This window comes from Somniosus microcephalus, unplaced genomic scaffold (assembly GCF_052327205.1).
Source record: "Somniosus microcephalus isolate GS21.2 unplaced genomic scaffold, FLI_Smic_1.0 unresolved_chr7, whole genome shotgun sequence".
NCBI classification, from domain to species: domain Eukaryota; kingdom Metazoa; phylum Chordata; class Chondrichthyes; order Squaliformes; family Somniosidae; genus Somniosus; species Somniosus microcephalus.
The window spans coordinates 26,772,840-26,791,521 of record NW_028225185.1 but is presented as its reverse complement, the minus strand read 5'-3'; the positions used below and the strand labels follow the sequence as shown (position 1 = coordinate 26,791,521).

Genomic DNA, 18,682 nt, shown 5'->3' with positions numbered 1-18,682 from the left:
CCCCAAGACTGACCATCACTCCCCGAGACTGACCCTCACTCCCCGCGACTGACCATCACTCCCCAAGACCGACCCTCACTCCCCGAGACTGACCCTCACTCCCCGAGACTGACCATCACTCCCCGAGACTGACCTTTGCTCCCCGAGACCGGCCCTCATTCCCCGAGACTGACCCTCACTCCCTGAGATTGACCCTCACTCCCCGAGACTGACCATCACTCCCCGAGATTGACTCTCACTCCCCGAGATTGACCATCACTCACCGAGACTGACCATCACTCCCCGAGATTGACTCTCACTCCCCGAGATTGACCATCACTCCCCGAGACTGACCCTCACCCCCCGAGACTGACCATCACTCCCCGAGACTGACCATCACTCCCCGAGACTGACTCTCACTCCCCGAGACTGACCCTCACTCCCCAAGACCGACCATCACTCCCAGAGACTGACCATCACTCCCCGAGAATGACCCTCTCTCCCCGAAACTGACCATCACTCCCCGAGACAGACCCTCACTCCCCGAGACCGATCCTCATTCCCCGAGACTGACCATCACTCCCCGAGACTGACCATCACTCCCCGAGACAGACCCTCACTCCCCGAGACCGATCCTCATTCCCCGAGACTGACCATCACTCCCCGAGACTGACCATCACTCCCCGAGACCAACCCTCACTCCCTGAGACCGACCATCACTCCCTGAGGCTGACCATCACTCCCCGAGACTGACCCTCACTCCCCGAATCTGTCCATCACTTACTGAGACTGACCCTCACTCCCCGAGACTGACCCTCACTCCCCGAGGCTGACCATCACTCCCCGAGACTGACTCTCACTCCGCGAGACTGACCATCGCTCCCCGAGAGCAACCATCACTCCCCGAGACTGACCATCACTCCCCGAGACTGACCCTCACTCCCCGAGACTGACCCTCACTCCCTGAGACTGACCATCACTCCCCGAGACTGACCCTCACTCCCCGAGACAAACCCTCACTCCCCGAGACTGACCATCAACCCCCGAGACTGGCCATCACTCCCCGAGACTGACCCTCACTCCCCGAGACTGACTCTCACTCCCCGAGACTGACCATCACGCCCCAAGACCAACCCTCACTCCCCGCAGCTGGCCCTCACTCCCCGAGACTGACCATCAATCCCCGAGACTGACCATCGCTCCACGAAACCGGACCTCACTCCCCGAGACTGACCCTCACTCCACGAGACTGACCCTCACTCCCCGAGACTGACCCTCACTCCACAAGACTGACCCTCACTCCCTGAGACTGACCATCACTCCCCGAGACCAACCCTCACACCCCGAGACTGACCATCACTCCCCGAGACTGACCCTCACTCCCCGGGACTGACCATCACTACCCAAGATCGACCCTCACTCCCCGAGACAGACCATCACTCCCCGAGTCTGACCATCACTCCCTGAGACTGACCATCACTCCCTGAGACTGACCATCACTCCCCGAGAATGACCCTCCCTCCCCGAGACTGACCCTCACTCCCCGAGACTGACCATCACTCCCCGAGACCGACCCTCACTCCCCGAGACTGACCATCACTCCCCGAGACAGATCTTCACACCCCGAGACCGACTCTCACTCCCGAGACCGACCCTCACTCCCCGAGACCGACTATCACTCCCTGAGACTGACCCTCACTCCCCGAGACTGAACCTCGCTCCCCGAGACTGACTCTCTCTCCCTGAGACTGACCGTCACACCCCGAGACTGACCCTCACTCCCCGAGACCGACCATCACTCCCCGAGACTGACCATCACTCCCCGAGACTGACCATCACTCCCCGAGGCTGACCGTCACTCCCCGAGTCTGACCATCACTCACCGAGACTGACCATCACTCCCTGAGACTGACCACCACACTCCGAGACTGACCATCAGTCCCCATGACTGACCCTCACTCCCTGAGACCGACCATCACTCCTCGAGACCGACCCTCACTCCCCAAGACCGACCCTCACTCCCTGAGACCGACCCACACTCCCCGAGACTGACCATCACTCCCCGAGACTGACCCTCACTCCCCGAGACTGAACATCACTCCCCGAGACCGACCCTCTCTCCCCGAGACTGACCATCACTCCCTGAGACTGACCATCACTCCCCAAGACCGACGCTCACTCCCTGAGACTGACCATCACTCCCTGAGACTGACCATCACTCCCCGAGACCGACCCTCACTCCCCGAGACTGACCATCACTCCCCGAGACTGACTCTCACTCTCCGAGACTGACCCTCGCTCCCCGAGACTGACCCTCACTCCCCGAGACTGACCATCACTCCCCGAGACTGACCATTGCTCCCTGAGACAGACCCTCACTCCCTGAGACCAACCATCACTCCCCGAGACTGACCATCACTCCCCGAGATTGACTCTCACTCCCCGAGATTGACCATCACTCACCGAGACTGACCATCACTCCCTGAGACCGACCCTCACTCCCCGAGACTAACCATCACTCCCCGAGACTGACCATCACTCCCCAAGACTGACTCTCACTCCCAGAGATTGACCATCACTCCCCGAGTCCGACCATCACTCCCAGAGACTTACCATCACTCCCCGAGAAGGACCCTCCCTCCCCAAGACTGACTCTCACTCCCCGTGACTGACCATCACTCCCCGAGACTGACCATCACTCCCCGAGTCCGACCATCACTCACCGAGACTGACCATCACTCCCTGAGACTGACTCTCACTCCCCGAGACTGACCATCACTCCCCGAGACTGACCCTCACTCCCCAAGACTGACCATCACTCCCCGAGACTGACCCTCACTCCCCGTGACTGACCATCACTCCCCAAGACTGACCCTCACTCCCCGAGACTGACCTTCGCTCCCCGAGACCGGCCCTCATTCCCCGAGACTGACTCTCACTCCCTGAGATTGACCCTCACTCCCCGAGACTGACCATCACTCCCCGAGACCGACCCTCACTCCCCGAGACTGACCATCACTCCCCGAGATTGACTCTCACTCCCCGAGATTGACCATCACTCACCGAGACTGACCATCACTCCCCGAGATTGACTCTCACTCCCCGAGATTGACCATCACTACCCGAGACTGACCCTCACCCCCCGAGACTGACCATCACTCCCCGAGACTGACCATCACTCCCCGAGACTGACTCTCACTCCCCGAGATTGACCATCACTCCCCAAGACCAACCATCACTCCCAGAGACTGACCATCACTCCCCGAGAATGACCCTCTCTCCCCGAGACTGACCATCACTCCCCGAGACAGACCTTCACTCCCCGAGACCGATCCTCATTCCCCGAGACTGACCATCACTCCCCGAGACTGACCATCACTCCCCGAGACCGACCCTCACTCCCTGAGACCGACCATCACTCCCTGAGGCTGACCATCACTCCCCGAGACTGACCCTCACTCCCCGAGTCTTTCCATCACTTACCGAGACTGACCCTCACTCCCCGAGACTGACCCTCACTCCCCGAGGCTGACCATCACTCCTCGAGACTGACTCTCACTCCGCGAGACTGACCATCGCTCCCCGAGAGCGACCATCACTCCCAGAGACTGACCATCACTCCCTGAGACCGACCCTCACTCACCGAGACTGACCCTCACTCCCTGAGACTGACCATCACTCCCCGAGACTGACCCTCACTCCCCGAGACTGACCCTCACTCCCCGAGACAAACCCTCACTCCCCGAGACTGACCGTCAATCCCCGAGACTGACCATCACTCCCCGAGACTGACCCTCACTCCCCGAGACTGACTCTCACTCCCCGGGACTGACCATCACGCCCCAAGACCAACCCTCACTCCCCGCAGCTGACCCTCACTCCCCGAGACTGACCATTAATCCCCAAGACTGACCATCGCTCCCTGAAACCGGACCTCACTCCCCGAGACTGACCCTCACTCCACGAGACTGACCCTCACTCCCCGAGTTTGACCATCGCTCCCCGAGACCGACCCTCACTCCCCGTGGCTGACCATCACTCCACAAGACTGACCCTCACTCCCTGAGACTGACCATCACTCCCCGAGACCGACCCTCACACCCCGAGACTGACCATCACTCCCCGAGACTGACCCTCACTCCCCGAGACTGACCATCACTACCCAAGATCGACCCTCACTCCCCGAGACAGACCCTCACTCCCCGAGTCTGACCATCACTCCCTGAGACTGACCATCACTCCCCGAGAATGACCCTCCCTCCCCGAGACTGACCCTCACTCCCCGAGACTGACCATCACTCCCCGAGACCGTCCCTCACTCCCCGAGACTGACCATCACTCCCCGAGACAGACCTTCACTCCCCGAGACCGACTCTCACTCCCGAGACCGACCCTCACTCCCCGAGACCGACTATCACTCCCCGAGACTGACCCTCACTCCCCGAGACTGAACCTCGCTCTCTGAGACTCTCTCTCTCTCCCTGAGACTGACCGTCACACCCCGAGACTGACCCTCACTCCCCGAGACCGACCATCACTCCCCGAGACTGACCATCACTCCCCGAGACTGACCATCACTCCCCGAGGCTGACCGTCACTCCCCGAGTCTGACCATCACTCACCGAGACTGACCATCACTCCCTGAGACTGACCACCACACCCCGAGACTGACCATCAGTCCCCATGACCGACCCTCACTCCCCGAGACCGACCATAACTCCCCGAGACCGAACATAACTCCCCGAGACCGACCCTCACTCCCCGAGACCGACCCTCACTCCCTGAGACCGACCCACACTCCCCGAGACTGACCATCACACCCCGAGACTGACCCTCACTCCCCGAGACTGAACATCACTCCCCGAGACCGACCCTCTCTCCCCGAGACTGACCATCACTCACCGAGACTGACCATCACTCCCCAAGACCGACGCTCACTCCCTGAGACTGACCATCACTCCCTGAGACTGACCATCACTCCCCGAGACCGACCCTCACTCCCCGAGACTGACCATCACTCCCCGAGACTGACTCTCACTCCCCGAGACTGACCCTCGCTCCCCGAGACTGACCCTCACTCCCCGAGACTGACCATCGCTCCCCGAGACTGACCATCGCTCCCCGAGACAGACCCTCACTCCCTGAGACTGATCCATCACTCCCCGAGACTGACTATTACTCCCCGAGGCAGACCATCACTCCCCGAGACTGACCATCACTCCCCGAGACCGACCCTCACTCCCCAAGACTGTCCATCACTCCCTGAGCCTGACTCTCACTCCCTGAGACTGACCATCACTCCCCGAGACCGACCCTCACTCCCTGAGACCGACCATCACTCCCTGAGACTGACCCTCACTCACCAAGACTAACCCTCACTCACCGAGACTGACCATCACTCCCCGAGATTGACCCTCACTCCCCGAGACAGACCCTCACTCCCCGAGACTGACCATCACTCCCCAAGACCAACATTCACTCCCCGAGACTGACCCTCACTCCCCGAGACTGACCATCAATCCCCGAGACTGACCATCGCTCCCCGAAACCGACCCTCACTCCCTGAGGCTGACCCTCACTCCACGAGACAGACCCTCACTCCCCGAGTTTGACCATCGCTCCCCAATACCGACCCTCACTCCCCGAGACTGAACCTCACTCCACGAGACTGACCGTCACTACCTGAGACTGACCATCACTCCCCAAGTCCGACCCTCACACCCCGAGACTGACCATCACTGCCCGAGACTGACCATCACTCCCTGAGACTGACCCTCACTCCCCGAGACTGACCATCACTCCCGAGACTGACCCTCACTCCCTGAGACTGACCATCACTCCCCCAGACCGACCCTCACTCCCCGAGACTGACCCTCACTCCTGAGACTAACCCTCACTCCCCGAGACTAACCCTCACTCCCTGAGACTGACCATCACTCCCCGAGACTGACCATCATCCCCGAGACAGACCCTCACTCCCTGAGACTGACCATCACTCCCCGAGACCGACCCTCACACCCCGAAACTGACCATCACTCCCCGAGACTGACCCTCACTCCCCGAGACTGACCATCACTGCCCGAGACTGACCATCACTCCGAGACTGACACTCACTCCCCGAGACTGACCATCACTCCCGAGACTGACCCTCACATCTGAGACTGACCATCACTCCCCCAGACCGACCCTCACTCCCCGTGACTGACCATCATCCCCGAGACTGACCCTCAGTCCCTGAGACTGACCATCACTCTCCAAGACTGACCATCACTCTCCGAGACTGACCATCACTCCCCGCGTCTGACCCTCACTCCCCGAGACTGACCAACACTCCCCGAGACCGACCAACACTCCCCGAGACCGACCATCATCCCCGAGACTGACCCTCAGTCCCCGAGACCGACCCTCACTCCCCCAGACCGACCCTCAGTCCCCGAGACGGGGGGTGCCGCAGGAGCGGGGGGAGCTGGATTCCCCTGCCATGGGAAATGGGCCAGGGCCGACTGGAGGCTGTTTGTTTATTCGCTGCTGGGCGGGAGGAGAAAGGGAGGAATCTCCTCAGCTGTCCGACTCTGATCTGCACGTGGCATCGTGTGCAGTCAGCAGCTGGCACTGCCTGTCTCTGGCCCCGAGGGGGGGGGGTGTGGGAGGCGGGGGAGGGTGGTGCCAATCTCCGAGACCCTCCTGTAAACAGGCTGTAGTCTCACACACAGCCAGGACTGGTCCTCCTCCGATTCGACAGCGTCTAGGGACTTGTCTCTCCGAGCGCAGGCTCCCTTCTTGGTGCCAGCTTGTCCCCGGCAGATGCTGCGATCGCTCGTCAGTGCAGAATGAGATTTGCTCACCGGGTTCCCGTCGCCCGGCTCAGGAACTGTAGCCGAGCGTCTATGATTTCCAAACCTCCTTCTTTTACCTCTACTTTACTGCGACGCTCCCCTGGCCCGGCCTCCCATCTCCCACCCTCCATAAACTTCAACTCATCCCAAACTCTGCTGCCCCGTGTCCTAACTCGCCCCTAGTCCCGTTCGCCCATCACCCCCTGTGCTCGCTGACCTACACTGGCTCCCGGTCCGGCATCGCCTCGATTTTAAAATTCTCATCCTTGTTTTCAAATCCCTCCATGGCCCTTGCCACCCCTCCCTATCTGCGTAACCTCCTCCAGCCCCTACAACCCTCCCAGATCTCTGCGTTCCACCAATTCTGGCCTCTTGTCCCTCCCCCACCACCCCATTCTTGTTTTCAAATCCCCTCCCGGGCCTCGCCCCCCCTCCCTATCTCTGTAACCCCCTCCAGCCCCACAACCCCCCGAGATCTCGGCGCTCCTCCAATTCTGTCCTCTTGAGCATCCCCCGATTTCCATCGCTCCACCATTGGCGGCCGTGCCTTCAGCCGCCTGGGCCCCGAGCTCTGGAAATCCCTCCCTAAACCTCTCCGCCTCTCTCTCCTCCTTTAAGACGCTCCTTAAAACCGACCTCTTTGACCAAGCTTTTGGTCACCTGTCCTAATATCTCCTTATGTGGCTCGGTGTCAAATTGTGTCTGATAATCGCTCCTGTGAAGCGCCGTGGGACGTTTTATTTCGTTAAAGGCGCTATATAAATGCAGGTTGAAATTTAGCTCCGTGTGGAACTTGGCCAACGCCATTCAGTTGGCGATTCCTTTGGGAGCCTGAGAGCTGGCGATGGGCAGTGAACCTGCACCCAGCAGTCTCGATCGGTAGAAGGCAGCTTGTCAACCGGGCACTCCCAGGGTCCCGATGTTCCGTGCGCCCAGCCGACTGCCCACCGCCCCGCCCCCCGTCTACACCGCAGGCTGGCATCGGGGGTCAGTGCGGCATTGTGAGCAGCCCGGTGCCAGTACAGGCGGGCACCCGATGGGGCAGCCTCAGTGGCGGATTCAGGTAGGAGTTGCCACCCTGGCTCTGGGTAAGGGCAGGGTGACCCCTGGGATCCTCACACACACTGGGGGTGAATGGGGTGTGAGCCTCTACACTGAAACAAAGAAAGAATTTCTACATCACCTATTCACGACCACCAGACGTCCCAAAGCACTTTACAGCCCAGAGAAGTACTTTTTGAAATGTGGTCACTGTTGTAATGTAGGAAATGCGGCAGCCAATTTGCGCACAGCAAGCTCCCACAAACAGCAATGTGATAATGACCAGATCATCTGTTTTTAGTGATGTTGGTTGAGGGATAAATATTGGCCCCAGGACACCGGGGAGAACGCCCCCTGCTCTTCTTCCAATAGTGGCCGTGGGATCTTTTACATCCACCTGAGAGGGCAGACGGGGCCTCGGTTTAACGTCTCATCCGAAAGACGGCACCTCCGACAGTGCGGCGCTCCCTCAGTACTGCCCCTCTGACAGTGCGGCACTCCCTCAGTACTGACCCTCTGACAGTGCGGCACTCCCTCAGTACTGACCCTCCGACAGTGCGGCGTTCCCTCAGTACTGCACCTCCGACAGTGCGGCGCTCCCTCAGTACTGCCCCTCCGACAGTGCGGGGCTCCCTCAGTACTGCACCTCCGACAGTGCAGCGCTGCCTCAGTACTGCCCCTCCGACAGTGCGGCCCTTCCTCAGTACTGCCCCTCCGACAGTGCGGCGCTCCCTCAGTACTGCCCCTCCGACACTGCGGCGCGCCCTCAGTACTGCCCCTCCGACAGTGCGGCGCTCCCTCAGTACTGACCCTCCGACAGTGTGGCACTCCCTCAGTACCGCCCCTCCAACAGTGCGGCACTCCCTCCGTACTGCCCCTCCGACAGTGCGGCGCTCCCTCCGTACTGCCCCTCCGACAGTGCGGCGCTCCCTCAGTACTGCCCCTCTGACAGTGCGGCACTCCCTCAGTACTGCCCCTCCGACAGTGCGGCGCTCCCTCAGTACCGCCCCTCCGACAGTGCGGCGCTCCCTCCGTACTGCCCCTCCGACAGTGCGGCGCTCCCTCCGTACTGCCCCTCCGACAGTGCGGCGCTCCCTCAGTATGGCTGACACTGGGAAAGAATGGGGTTTTAGCCTGTACATTGGAGGTGAATGGAATGTGTCCCACAGTGAAACCGTTCCCACAGCATGGTCAGGAGAGGAGAGACGACATGCGGAGGACCTACAAGTTTGGAACTCCGGCAGCCTGTGGGGAACCCCGTGGGGCGGAAACTGTTCCGAGTTGAACACAATGGGATGAGTGCGGGGGAGGGTCCTCAATGAGATAAGGCCCCCACAAACTGACTGCACGACGCTAGTTTGCAGCAAATTAATGGCAGGAAGAGGGAGTGAAGCCTCCTCACACATCCTGTTGTGTCCCGCTGATTTACGAGCCGTCCGGGAGGTGGGGGGCGGGGGGGGGGAATGTAATCTCTCACGTTTTGAGCAATGGAATATTAAACCGAGGCCTCGTCTGCCCTCTCGGGTGGACGTAACAGATCCCACGGCCACTATTGGAAGAAGAGCAGGGGGGGAGTTCACCCCGGTGTCCTGAAATATATTTATCCCTCAACCAACATCACTAGGGCTGTACTGAGGGAGTGCCGCACTGTCCGAGGGGCTGTACTGAGGGAGCGCCGCACTGTCCGAGGGGCGGTACTGAGGGAGTGCCGCACTGTCGGAGGGGCGGTACTGAGGGAGTGCCGCACTGTCGGAGGGGCGGTACTGAGGGAGTGCCGCACTGTCGGAGGGGCGGTACTGAGGGAGTGCCGCACTGTCGGAGGGGCAGTACTGAGGGAGCGCCGCACTGTCGGAGGGGCGGTACTGAGGGAGTGCCGCACTGTCGGAGGGGCAGTACTGAGGGAGCGCCGCACTGTCGGAGGGGCGGTACCCAGGGAGCGCCGCACTGTCCGAGGGGCAGTACTGAGGGAGCGCCGCACTGTCGGAGGGGCAGTACTGAGGGAGCACCGCACTGTCGGAGGTGCCGTCTTTCGGATGAGACGCCAATCCGAGGCCCCGCCTGCTCTCTCAGGTGGACATAAAAGATCCCACGGCCATTATTGGAAGAAGAGCAGGGGGAGTTCTCCCCGGTATCCTGGGGCCAATATTTATCCCTCAACCAACATCACTAAAAACAGATGATCTGGTCATTATCACATTGCTGTTTGTGGGAGCTTGCTGTGCGCAAACTGGCTGCCGCGTTTCCTACATTACAACAGTGACCACACTTCAAAAAAAGTGCTTCATTGGGTGTGAAGGGCTTTGGGACGTCCTGAGGCGGGGAAAGGCGCTGGAGAAATGCGAGACATTCTTTATTTAAGGGCACGACGCAGGAGAGAGACATGGTCAGGGGCACCAGGGTGATTTCAGCTTCAGTCTTTGAAGAGGTGGCAGTGCAGCGAGGGTACGGTGGTGTAGGGCAGTGGTTCTGTTACTGGACAAATAATCCAGTGGAACGTGAGTTCAAGTCCCACCATGGGGCAGTTCGAGAATTTAAATCCAGTTTTTAAAATTCTGGAATTAGAAATCATAGGAGTGAAATTTAAAAAGAAAGTTAGTGCCAGGCGCTGTTGTTCTAGCTTTTAAAATATTCAGTATTCTCGCTCCAAGAGGGGGTTGGATCGGCTGAAAGCGGGGCGGTGAGTTCTGCCGCACTGCCGCATTGGAAGGCTCCGTCCCTTCCTGCAAGGGAACGGCCATCGCTGCAGGCTCGGCAAGAGGAAGGGCGCCTAGCTGGACCACCGAGGGAGCGGAGAACCCGCGCGCTCAGCCCGGGCACTCACTCGGAGATCGAGCGCGGGCAGGAACCCGCGGAAGAAAAAAAAACGGATCCAAAAAAAGTCCCGTTCTTTACTCCGATGGCAAAATACGGCGGATGCTGGAAATCCGAAATAACATAGAAACATAGAAACATAGAGATAGGAACAGGAGTAGGCCATTCGGCCCTTCGAGCCTGCTCCGCCATTCAATGAGATCATGGCTGATCTTCGTCTGAGATCATAGCTGATCTTACCAGTTCAGTACCCCGTCCCCGCCTTTTCTCCGTAACCCTTAATCCCCTTAGCCTTCAGAAATATATCCAATTCTCTCTTGAAAATATTTATTGAATTAGCCTTCACAGCCCTCTGTGGCAGGGAATTCCACAGGCTCACCACTCTTTGAGTGAAGAAATTCTTCCTCATCTCTGTTTTAAATGATTTGCCCGCTATTTTTAGACTGTGGCCCCTGGTTCTGTGCTCCCCGGCCATTGGAAACATTCTCTCTGAATTCAGCCTGTCCAGGCCTGCCATAATTTTATATGTTTCGATGAGATCCCCTCTCAATCTTCTAAACTCCAGTGAGTACAAGCCCAAACTATTTAATCTCTCTTCGTAGGTCATTCCCGCCATTCCAGGTATCAGCCTGGTGAATCGCCGTTGCACTCTTTCCATGGCAAGAACATCCTTCCGCAGATGGGGCGACCAAAACTGTACACAATACTCCAGATGCGGTCTCACCAGCACCTTGTACAGCTGTAGTAAGGTATCCCTATTCCTATACTCGAACCCCCTTGATATGAAGGCCAACATACCATTTGCCTTCTTAATCGCCTGTTGCACCTGCATGCTCTCCTTCAGTGACTGGTGCACAAGAACACCCAGGTCCCTCTGCACTTCCCCATCTCCCAATCTATTGCCATTTAGATAATAATCTACCCTCCTGTTTTTACCCCCAAAGTGGATAACCTCGCATTTATCCACATTATAGTGCATCTGCCACGTATCCGCCCATTCCCCCAACCTGTCCAAATCGCACTGTAGCCTCCTGACATCCTCATCAGAGCCCACCCCTCCTCCTAGTTTAGTGTCGTCAGCGAATTTGGAAATATTGCATCCAATTCCCTGATCCAGATCATTTATATATATTGTGAACAGCTGGGTTCCCAGGACAGATCCTTGCGGCACCCCGCTGGTCACTGCCTGCCACTCCGAAAACGAGCCGTTTATTCCAACTCTCTGTTTTCTATCCGCCAGCCAGTTCTCTATCCACGTTAATACTTTGCCCCCAATTCCATGAGCCTTAATTTTGCATGATAATCTTTTGTGTGGAACCTTATCGAAGGCTTTCTGGAAGTCAAGGTACACCACATCCACTGGCTCTCCCCCATCTATTTTACCAGTTACTTCCTCAAAAAATTCCAGCAGATTAGTCAAACATGATTTAACAACAGAATACGCTGGAAAAACTCAGCAGACAAGGCAGCATCCGTGGAGAGAGAAATAGAGTCAACGTTTCGGGTCGAAACATAGAAGATAGGAGCAGGAGTAGGCCACTCGGCCCCTCGAGCCTGCTCCGCCATTCAATGAGATCATGGCTGATCATCCAAATTCAGTACCCTGTCCCTGCCTTCTCCCTATATCCCTTGATCCCTTTAGCCTTAAGAAATATATCTAACTCCTTCTTGAATATATTTAATGGATTGGCCTCTACTGCCTTCTGTGGTAGAGAATTCCACAGGTTCACCACTCTCTGGGTGAAGAAATTCCTCCTCATCTCTGTCCTAAATGGCTTACCCCTTATCCTTAGACTGTGACCCCTGGTTCTGGACTCCCCCGCCATCGGGAACATCCTTCCTGCATCTAGTCTGTCTAGTCCTGTTAGAATTTTATAAGTTTCAATGAGATCCCCTCTCATTCTTCTAAACTCCAGCGAGTATAAGCCCAATCGACCCAATCTCTCCTCATACGTCATTCCTGCCAAACCCTTCGTCAGAACTGAGAAAAAAAAGGCAGCAAATGAAACAGATTAAAAGGCAGTTTGGGGGCTGGTAAATGGGGGAGGGGATGAAAGAAGAGACATTAAAAGATATTCAAGGTGAGACGAGATGGTAATGGGACAGGTAAAGAAACAAACAATGGCTCTAGATGAAGTGTGAAATGCGCTGGCAGAGTGAGAGACAGTTGCCATGTGGGAGAGAGAGGAAAAAAAGGAAAAGGCACAAACCAAAAGTGTGGATAAAAAATATGAAAATATAATAGGGGCCGAGGTTATGATCTGAAATTGTTGAACTCGATATTGAGTCCGGAAGGCTGTAAAGTGCCTAATCGGAAGATGGGGTGCTGTTCCTTCGAGCTTCTCTTCTCACTCCCCTCGGCCACCTCGTCTTTAAGCATCGCCCCCTACCCCCACCCCGCCCCACCCCCCGAAGCTGCCGTTGTTTCTGCCCGTCGATGTTTCAGGGGGCGTCAATGAATTTGGGGTCCGGGGCGCTGCCCGGGGCGAAGCGCGGCCGGATGATGCCATGGTCTGCGGCCGCAGCCGGGCGCGGCGATAGGGGTCACCGCCGCCGCAAACCGGCTGGTGAATTTGGCGGGCGGCGGTGACTTCGCTGCGCACGGGCGGTAAGACTTTAGCGCTCCATAATCGCCGCACGCAGGCGCTAACGGGAGGCGCTAAGGCACCGAATTTGGAGCTGCTGGTCTCAGTAAAAGTGAGCGTGAGGCTGTCGGATTGTCGCTTAAACCCAACCGGTTCACTAACGCCCCTTTAGGGAAGCAAATCTGCCGTCCTTCCCCGGTCTGGGCCTATAGGTGACTCCAGACCCATGGCAACGTGATTGACTCTGAAATGGCCAATGAAAGAAAGACTTGCATTTCTCCAGCGCCTTTCACCACCTCAGGACGTCCCAAAGTGCTTCACAGCCAATGAAGTACTTTTTGAAGTGTGGTCACTGTTGTAATGTAGGAAACGTGGCATCAAACTGCGATGAAGAAGCTGTAACTATTCAAGGCGGCGGCTCACCACCACCTTCTCCAGGCAACCAGGGTTGGGCAATAAATGACTTGCCAGCGACGCCCATATCCTCGCCTCTGAGTCAGAAGTTCGAGGGTTCGATTCCCACTCCAGAGACTTTGGCCCATAACCCAGGTCGACACTCCCAGTGCCAGTACTGAGGGAGCGCCGCACTGTCGGAGGGGCAGTACTGAGGGAGCGCCGCACTGTCCGAGGGGCTGTACTGAGGGAGTGCCGCACTGTCGGAGGGGCGGTACTGAGGGAGCGCCGCACTGTCCGAGGGACTGTACTGAGGGAGTGCCGCACTGTCGGAGGGGCGGTACTGAGGGAGCGCCGCACTGTCGGAGGGGCGGTACTGAGGGAGCGCCGCACTGTCGGAGGGGCAGTACTGAGGGAGTGCGCACTGTCGGAGGGGCAGTACTGAGAGAGCACCGCACTGTCGGAGGGGCGGTACTGAGGGAGCGCCGCACTGTCGGAGGGGCAGTACTGAGGGGGCGCCGCACTGTCGGAGGGGCAGTACTGAGGGAGCGTTGCACTGTCGGAGGGGCAGTACTGAGAGAGCACCGCACTGTCGGAGGGGCAGTACTGAGGGAGCGCCGCACTGTCGGAGGGGCAGTACTGAGGGAGCGCCCCATTGTCGGAGGGGCAGTACTGAGGGAGCGCCGCACTGTCGGAGGGGCGGTACTGAGGGAGCGCCGCACTGTCGGAGGGGCGGTACTGAGGGAGCGCCGCACTGTCGGAGGGGCGATACTGAGGGAGCGCCGCACTGTCGGAGGGACAGTACTGAGGGAGCGTCGCACTGTCGGAGGGGCGGTACTGAGGGAGCGCCGCACTGTCGGAGGGGCGGTACTGAGGGAGCGCCGCACTGTCGGAGGGGCAGTACTGAGGGAGCGTCGCACTGTCGGAGGGGCGGTACTGAGGGAGCGCCGCACTGTCGGAGGGGCGGTACTGAGGGAGCACCGCACTGTCGGAGGGGCGGTACTGAGGGAGCACCGCACTGTCGGAGGGGCAGTACTGAGGGAGCGTCGCACTGTCGGAGGGGCGGTACCCAGGGAGCGCCGCACTGTCGGAGGGGCAGTACTGAGGGAGCGCCGCACTGTCGGAGGTGCCGTCTTTCGGATGAGACGTCAATCCGAGGCCCCGTCTGCTCTCTCAGGTGGACGTAAAAGATCCCACGGCCACTATTGGAAGAAGAGCAGGGGGAGTTCTCCCCGGTGTCCTGGGGCCAATATTTATCCCTCAACCAACATCACTAAAAACAGATGATCTGGTCATTATCACATTGCTGTGTGTGGGAGCTTGCTGTGCGCAAATTGGCTGCCGCGTTTCTTACATTACAACAGTGACTACACGTCAACTCCCTCCCTAAGCCTCTCCGCCTCTCTCTCCTCCTTTAAGACGCTCCTTAAAACCGACCTCTTTGACCAAGCTTTTGGTCACCTGCCCTAATATCTCCTTCTGTGGCTCAGTGTCAAATTTTGCCTGTGAATCGCCCTGGGATGTTTTACTACGTTAAAGGCACTGAATAAATGCAAGTTGTTGCTGTTTGTCCCACTCTCCTCCGTCCTCAAATAAAACATTTGCCGAGAACTTTTTTCATGAAGACTCTGCCCCTTTAAGGGAATGATTTAAAGGGACAGGCCGGTGCTGGCCCCTCTCTCAGTGTACTCGGCTGTGATGGGCTCTGGTAGTCGGGGGAATGTGGTAATTCTGCCTTCTCTCAGACCACAGAGCAAATCTCAGCACAGAGCACGGTCAGTCTGGAAACAGGAAAGCATCACTGCCCTAAAGCACTCGCTCCCCTCAGAGCGGGACTGGGAACTGGCTCACGGCTCACTGTGACACTGGATGAACAAACAACAGAGAGGTGGGAGGAGGCTGCTGTAGACTGGGGCTCGGAATAGGAGAAGTTAGGAGAGTCACAGAGAGAGAGAAAGAGGGAGAGAGAGAAAGAGGGAGAGAGAGAAAGAGGGAGAGTCACAGAGAGAGAGAGAAAGAGGGAGAGTCACAGAGAGAGAGAAAGAGAGAGAGACAGAGAGGGAGAGAGAGAGAGAGAGAGAGAGAGACAGAGAGAGAGAGACAGAGACAGAGACAGAGAGACAGAGAGAGAGAGAGAGGGAGAGAGAGAAAGAGAGAGAGAGAGGAAGAGAGAGAGAGAGGAAGAGGGAGAGTCAGAGAGAGAGAGACAGAGCGAGAGACAGAGGGAGAGTCACAGAGAGAGAGAAAGAAAGAGAGACAGAGAGAGAGGGAGAGAGAGAGAGAGGGAGAGAGAGAAAGAGGGAGAGAAAGAGGGAGAGAGAGAAAGAGAGAGAGAGAGAAAGAGGGAGAGTCACAGAGAGAGAGAAAGAGGGAGAGACAGAGAGAGAGACAGAGAGATAGAGTGTCAGAAAGAGGGAGTCAGAGAGAGATAGAGAGAGATAAAGGGAGAGAGAGAAAGAGGGAGAGAGACAGGGAGAGAGAGAAAGAGGTAGAGTCAGACAGAGAGAAAGAGGGAGCGAGAGAAATAGGGAGGGAGACAGAGGGCGATAGAGTGACAGAAAGAGCGAGAGAGAAAGAAAGGGAGAGAAAGAGGGGGAGACAGACAGAGGAAGGAAGAGGGGGAGAAAGGGGGAGAGAGGGAGAGGAAGTGAAAGAGACAGAGAGTATTAGAAAGGGAGAAAGACAGAGAAATAGAAACAGAGGGAGAGGGAGAGAAGGAGAGGGGCCGAACCGAACACACACAAACAACTTGTCAGGAAAAGAGGGAAGCAGGATGGAGAAGACCCGAGCCAGTGGTCGAGTGCAGACAGTGTGCGTCCTGCACTGATGGAAGAGTGAGACCGAGAGCGGGCAAAGTGGAGCCCGGACTGGGAGATATATCAGCAGCACAAAGGGTGAAACGGGGCAGAGGAAGGGACGGAAGGACAGGGCAGGGGAGCGACCAGACGGAGCTGTCTGAGGTGGGGCGGTTTGGAGTGGCTCGCCGAGTGCGTATCCCCGGGGAGTGCGGAGGAGAGGACTACAAGCCCTGTGATCGCCCGCGGTCGGTCGCAGGCCGGCCGCCATTGACGGCGGACCAATGTACGAGAGGAGCAAGAGGCGGCAAGGCTTTGACCGCACTCCGAAACCAGAGGCCCCGGCCAGTCACGGCTCAGCCATGCTTCTAAAGGTGAGAGGGCAGCGACGGTACAATCTCGGACGTTGTAGGGTTTGGCTCGAAAGAGAAAGACTCGCATTTCTCCAGCGCCTTTCACCACCTCAGGACGTCCCAAAGCGCTTGACAGCCAATGAAGGACTTTTTGAAGTGTAGTCACTGTTGTAATGTGGGAAACGTGGCAGCCAATGTGCGCACAGCAAGCTCCCACAAACAGCAATGTGATAATGACCGGATCATCTGTTTTTTAGTGATGTTGGTTGAGGGATAAATATTGGCCCCAGGACACCGGGGAGAACTCCCCCTGCTCTTCTTCCAATAGTGGCCGTGGGATCTTTTACATCCACCCGAGAGAGCAGACGGGGCCTCAGTTTAACGTCTCACGCGAGTCACTGGCCAGCGCTCAGGAGCAGGAACCCTGGCTGACATCTTCCCTCCCTAACATACTGGGAGCGAGGTGAAGGGAGAGGCTCGAAAAACATGGGACATTGATTAAAGAATCTGAGAGATTTCACAGTGTTAATGGGGCTCTGGCGGGGAGCGGCGGAATTCAGTGACAGTGACAGTTGGTTGGGGGTGTTGCTTATGGTGTAAAATGTCCTAGTGTAACGTGTCTCCAAGTGTGACGTGAACCAGTGTAACGTGTCCCAGTGTAATGTGTCCCAGTGTAACGTGTCTCAGTGTGACGTGACCCAGTGTAACGTGTCTCTCAGTGTAACATGTCTCCCAGTGTAACATGTCCCAGTGTAACGTGTCCCAGTGTAACGTGTCCCAGTGTAACGTGTCTCCCAGTGTAACGTGTCTCCCAGTGTAACGTATCCCAGTGTAACGTGTCTCCCAGTGTAAAGTATCCCAGTGTAACGTGTCCCAGTGTAACGCGTCTCAGTGTGACGTGACGCAGTGTAACGTGTCTCCCAGTGTAACGTGTCTCCCGGTGTAACATGTCCCAGTGTAACGTGTCCCAGTGTAACATGTCCAACTGTAACGTGTCTCCCAGTGTAACGTGTCTCCCAGTGTGACGTGACCCAGTGTAACGTGTCTCCCAGCGTAACGTGTCTCCCAGTGTAACGTGTCCCAGTGTAACATGTCCCAGTGTAACGTGTCCCAGTGTAACATGCCTCCCAGTGTAAAGTATCCCAGTATAACATGTCTCCCAGTGCAACGTGTCCCCCAGTGTAACGTGTCTCCCAGTGTAACGTGTCCCAGTGTAACGTGTCTCCCAGTGTAACATGTCTCCCAGTGTAACGTGTCCCAGTGTAACGTGTCCCAGTGTAACATGTCCCAGTGTAACGTGTCCCAGTGCAACGTGTCCCAGTGTAACGTGTCCCCAATGTAAAGTGTCCCAGTGTAACGTGTCCCAGTGGTAACGTGTCCCAGTGTGACGTGACCCAGTGTAATGTGTCCCAGTGTAATGTGCCTCCCAGTGTAATGCGTCTCCCAGTGTATCGTGTCCCCCAGTGTAACGTGTCCCAGTGTAACGTGTCCCCCAGTGTAACGTGTCCCAGTGTAACGTCTCCCCAGTGTAACGTGTCCCCTAGTGTAACGTGTCTCCCAGTGTAACGTGTCTCCCAGTGTAACATGACCCAGTGCAACATGTCCCAGTGTAACGTGTCCCAGTGTAACGTGTCTCACAGAGTAACGTGTCCCAGTGTAATGTGTCCCACTGTAACGTGTCCCAGTGTAACGTGTCCCACTGTAACGTGTCCCAGCGTAACGTGTCCCAGTGTAATGTGTCTCCCAGTGTAACATGTCCCAGTGTAATGTGTCCCAGTGTAAGATGTCCCGGTGCAACATGTCCCAGTGTGACGTGACCCAGTGTAACGTGTCCCAGTGTAACGTGCCCCCCAGTGTAACGTGTCCCAGTGTAACGTGTCCCATTGTAA

At 57.3% G+C, this 18,682-nt stretch overlaps 2 protein-coding genes across 2 annotated transcripts in view; both read left to right on the top strand.

The window, feature by feature from the left end:
- Positions 1 to 18,682, top strand: part of LOC147086661 (uncharacterized) — a 730,919-nt gene that overhangs the window by 505,883 nt on the left and 206,354 nt on the right. The window lies entirely within an intron of this gene.
- Positions 14,944 to 18,682, top strand: part of LOC147086665 (uncharacterized) — a 61,678-nt gene continuing 57,939 nt past the window's right edge. The window contains exon 1 of the mRNA XM_085978292.1: positions 14,944 to 16,814. Coding sequence (XP_085834418.1) covers positions 16,725 to 16,814 — 90 coding nt within the window. The 5' untranslated portion in view covers positions 14,944 to 16,724. The remainder of the gene's footprint in view (positions 16,815 to 18,682) is intronic.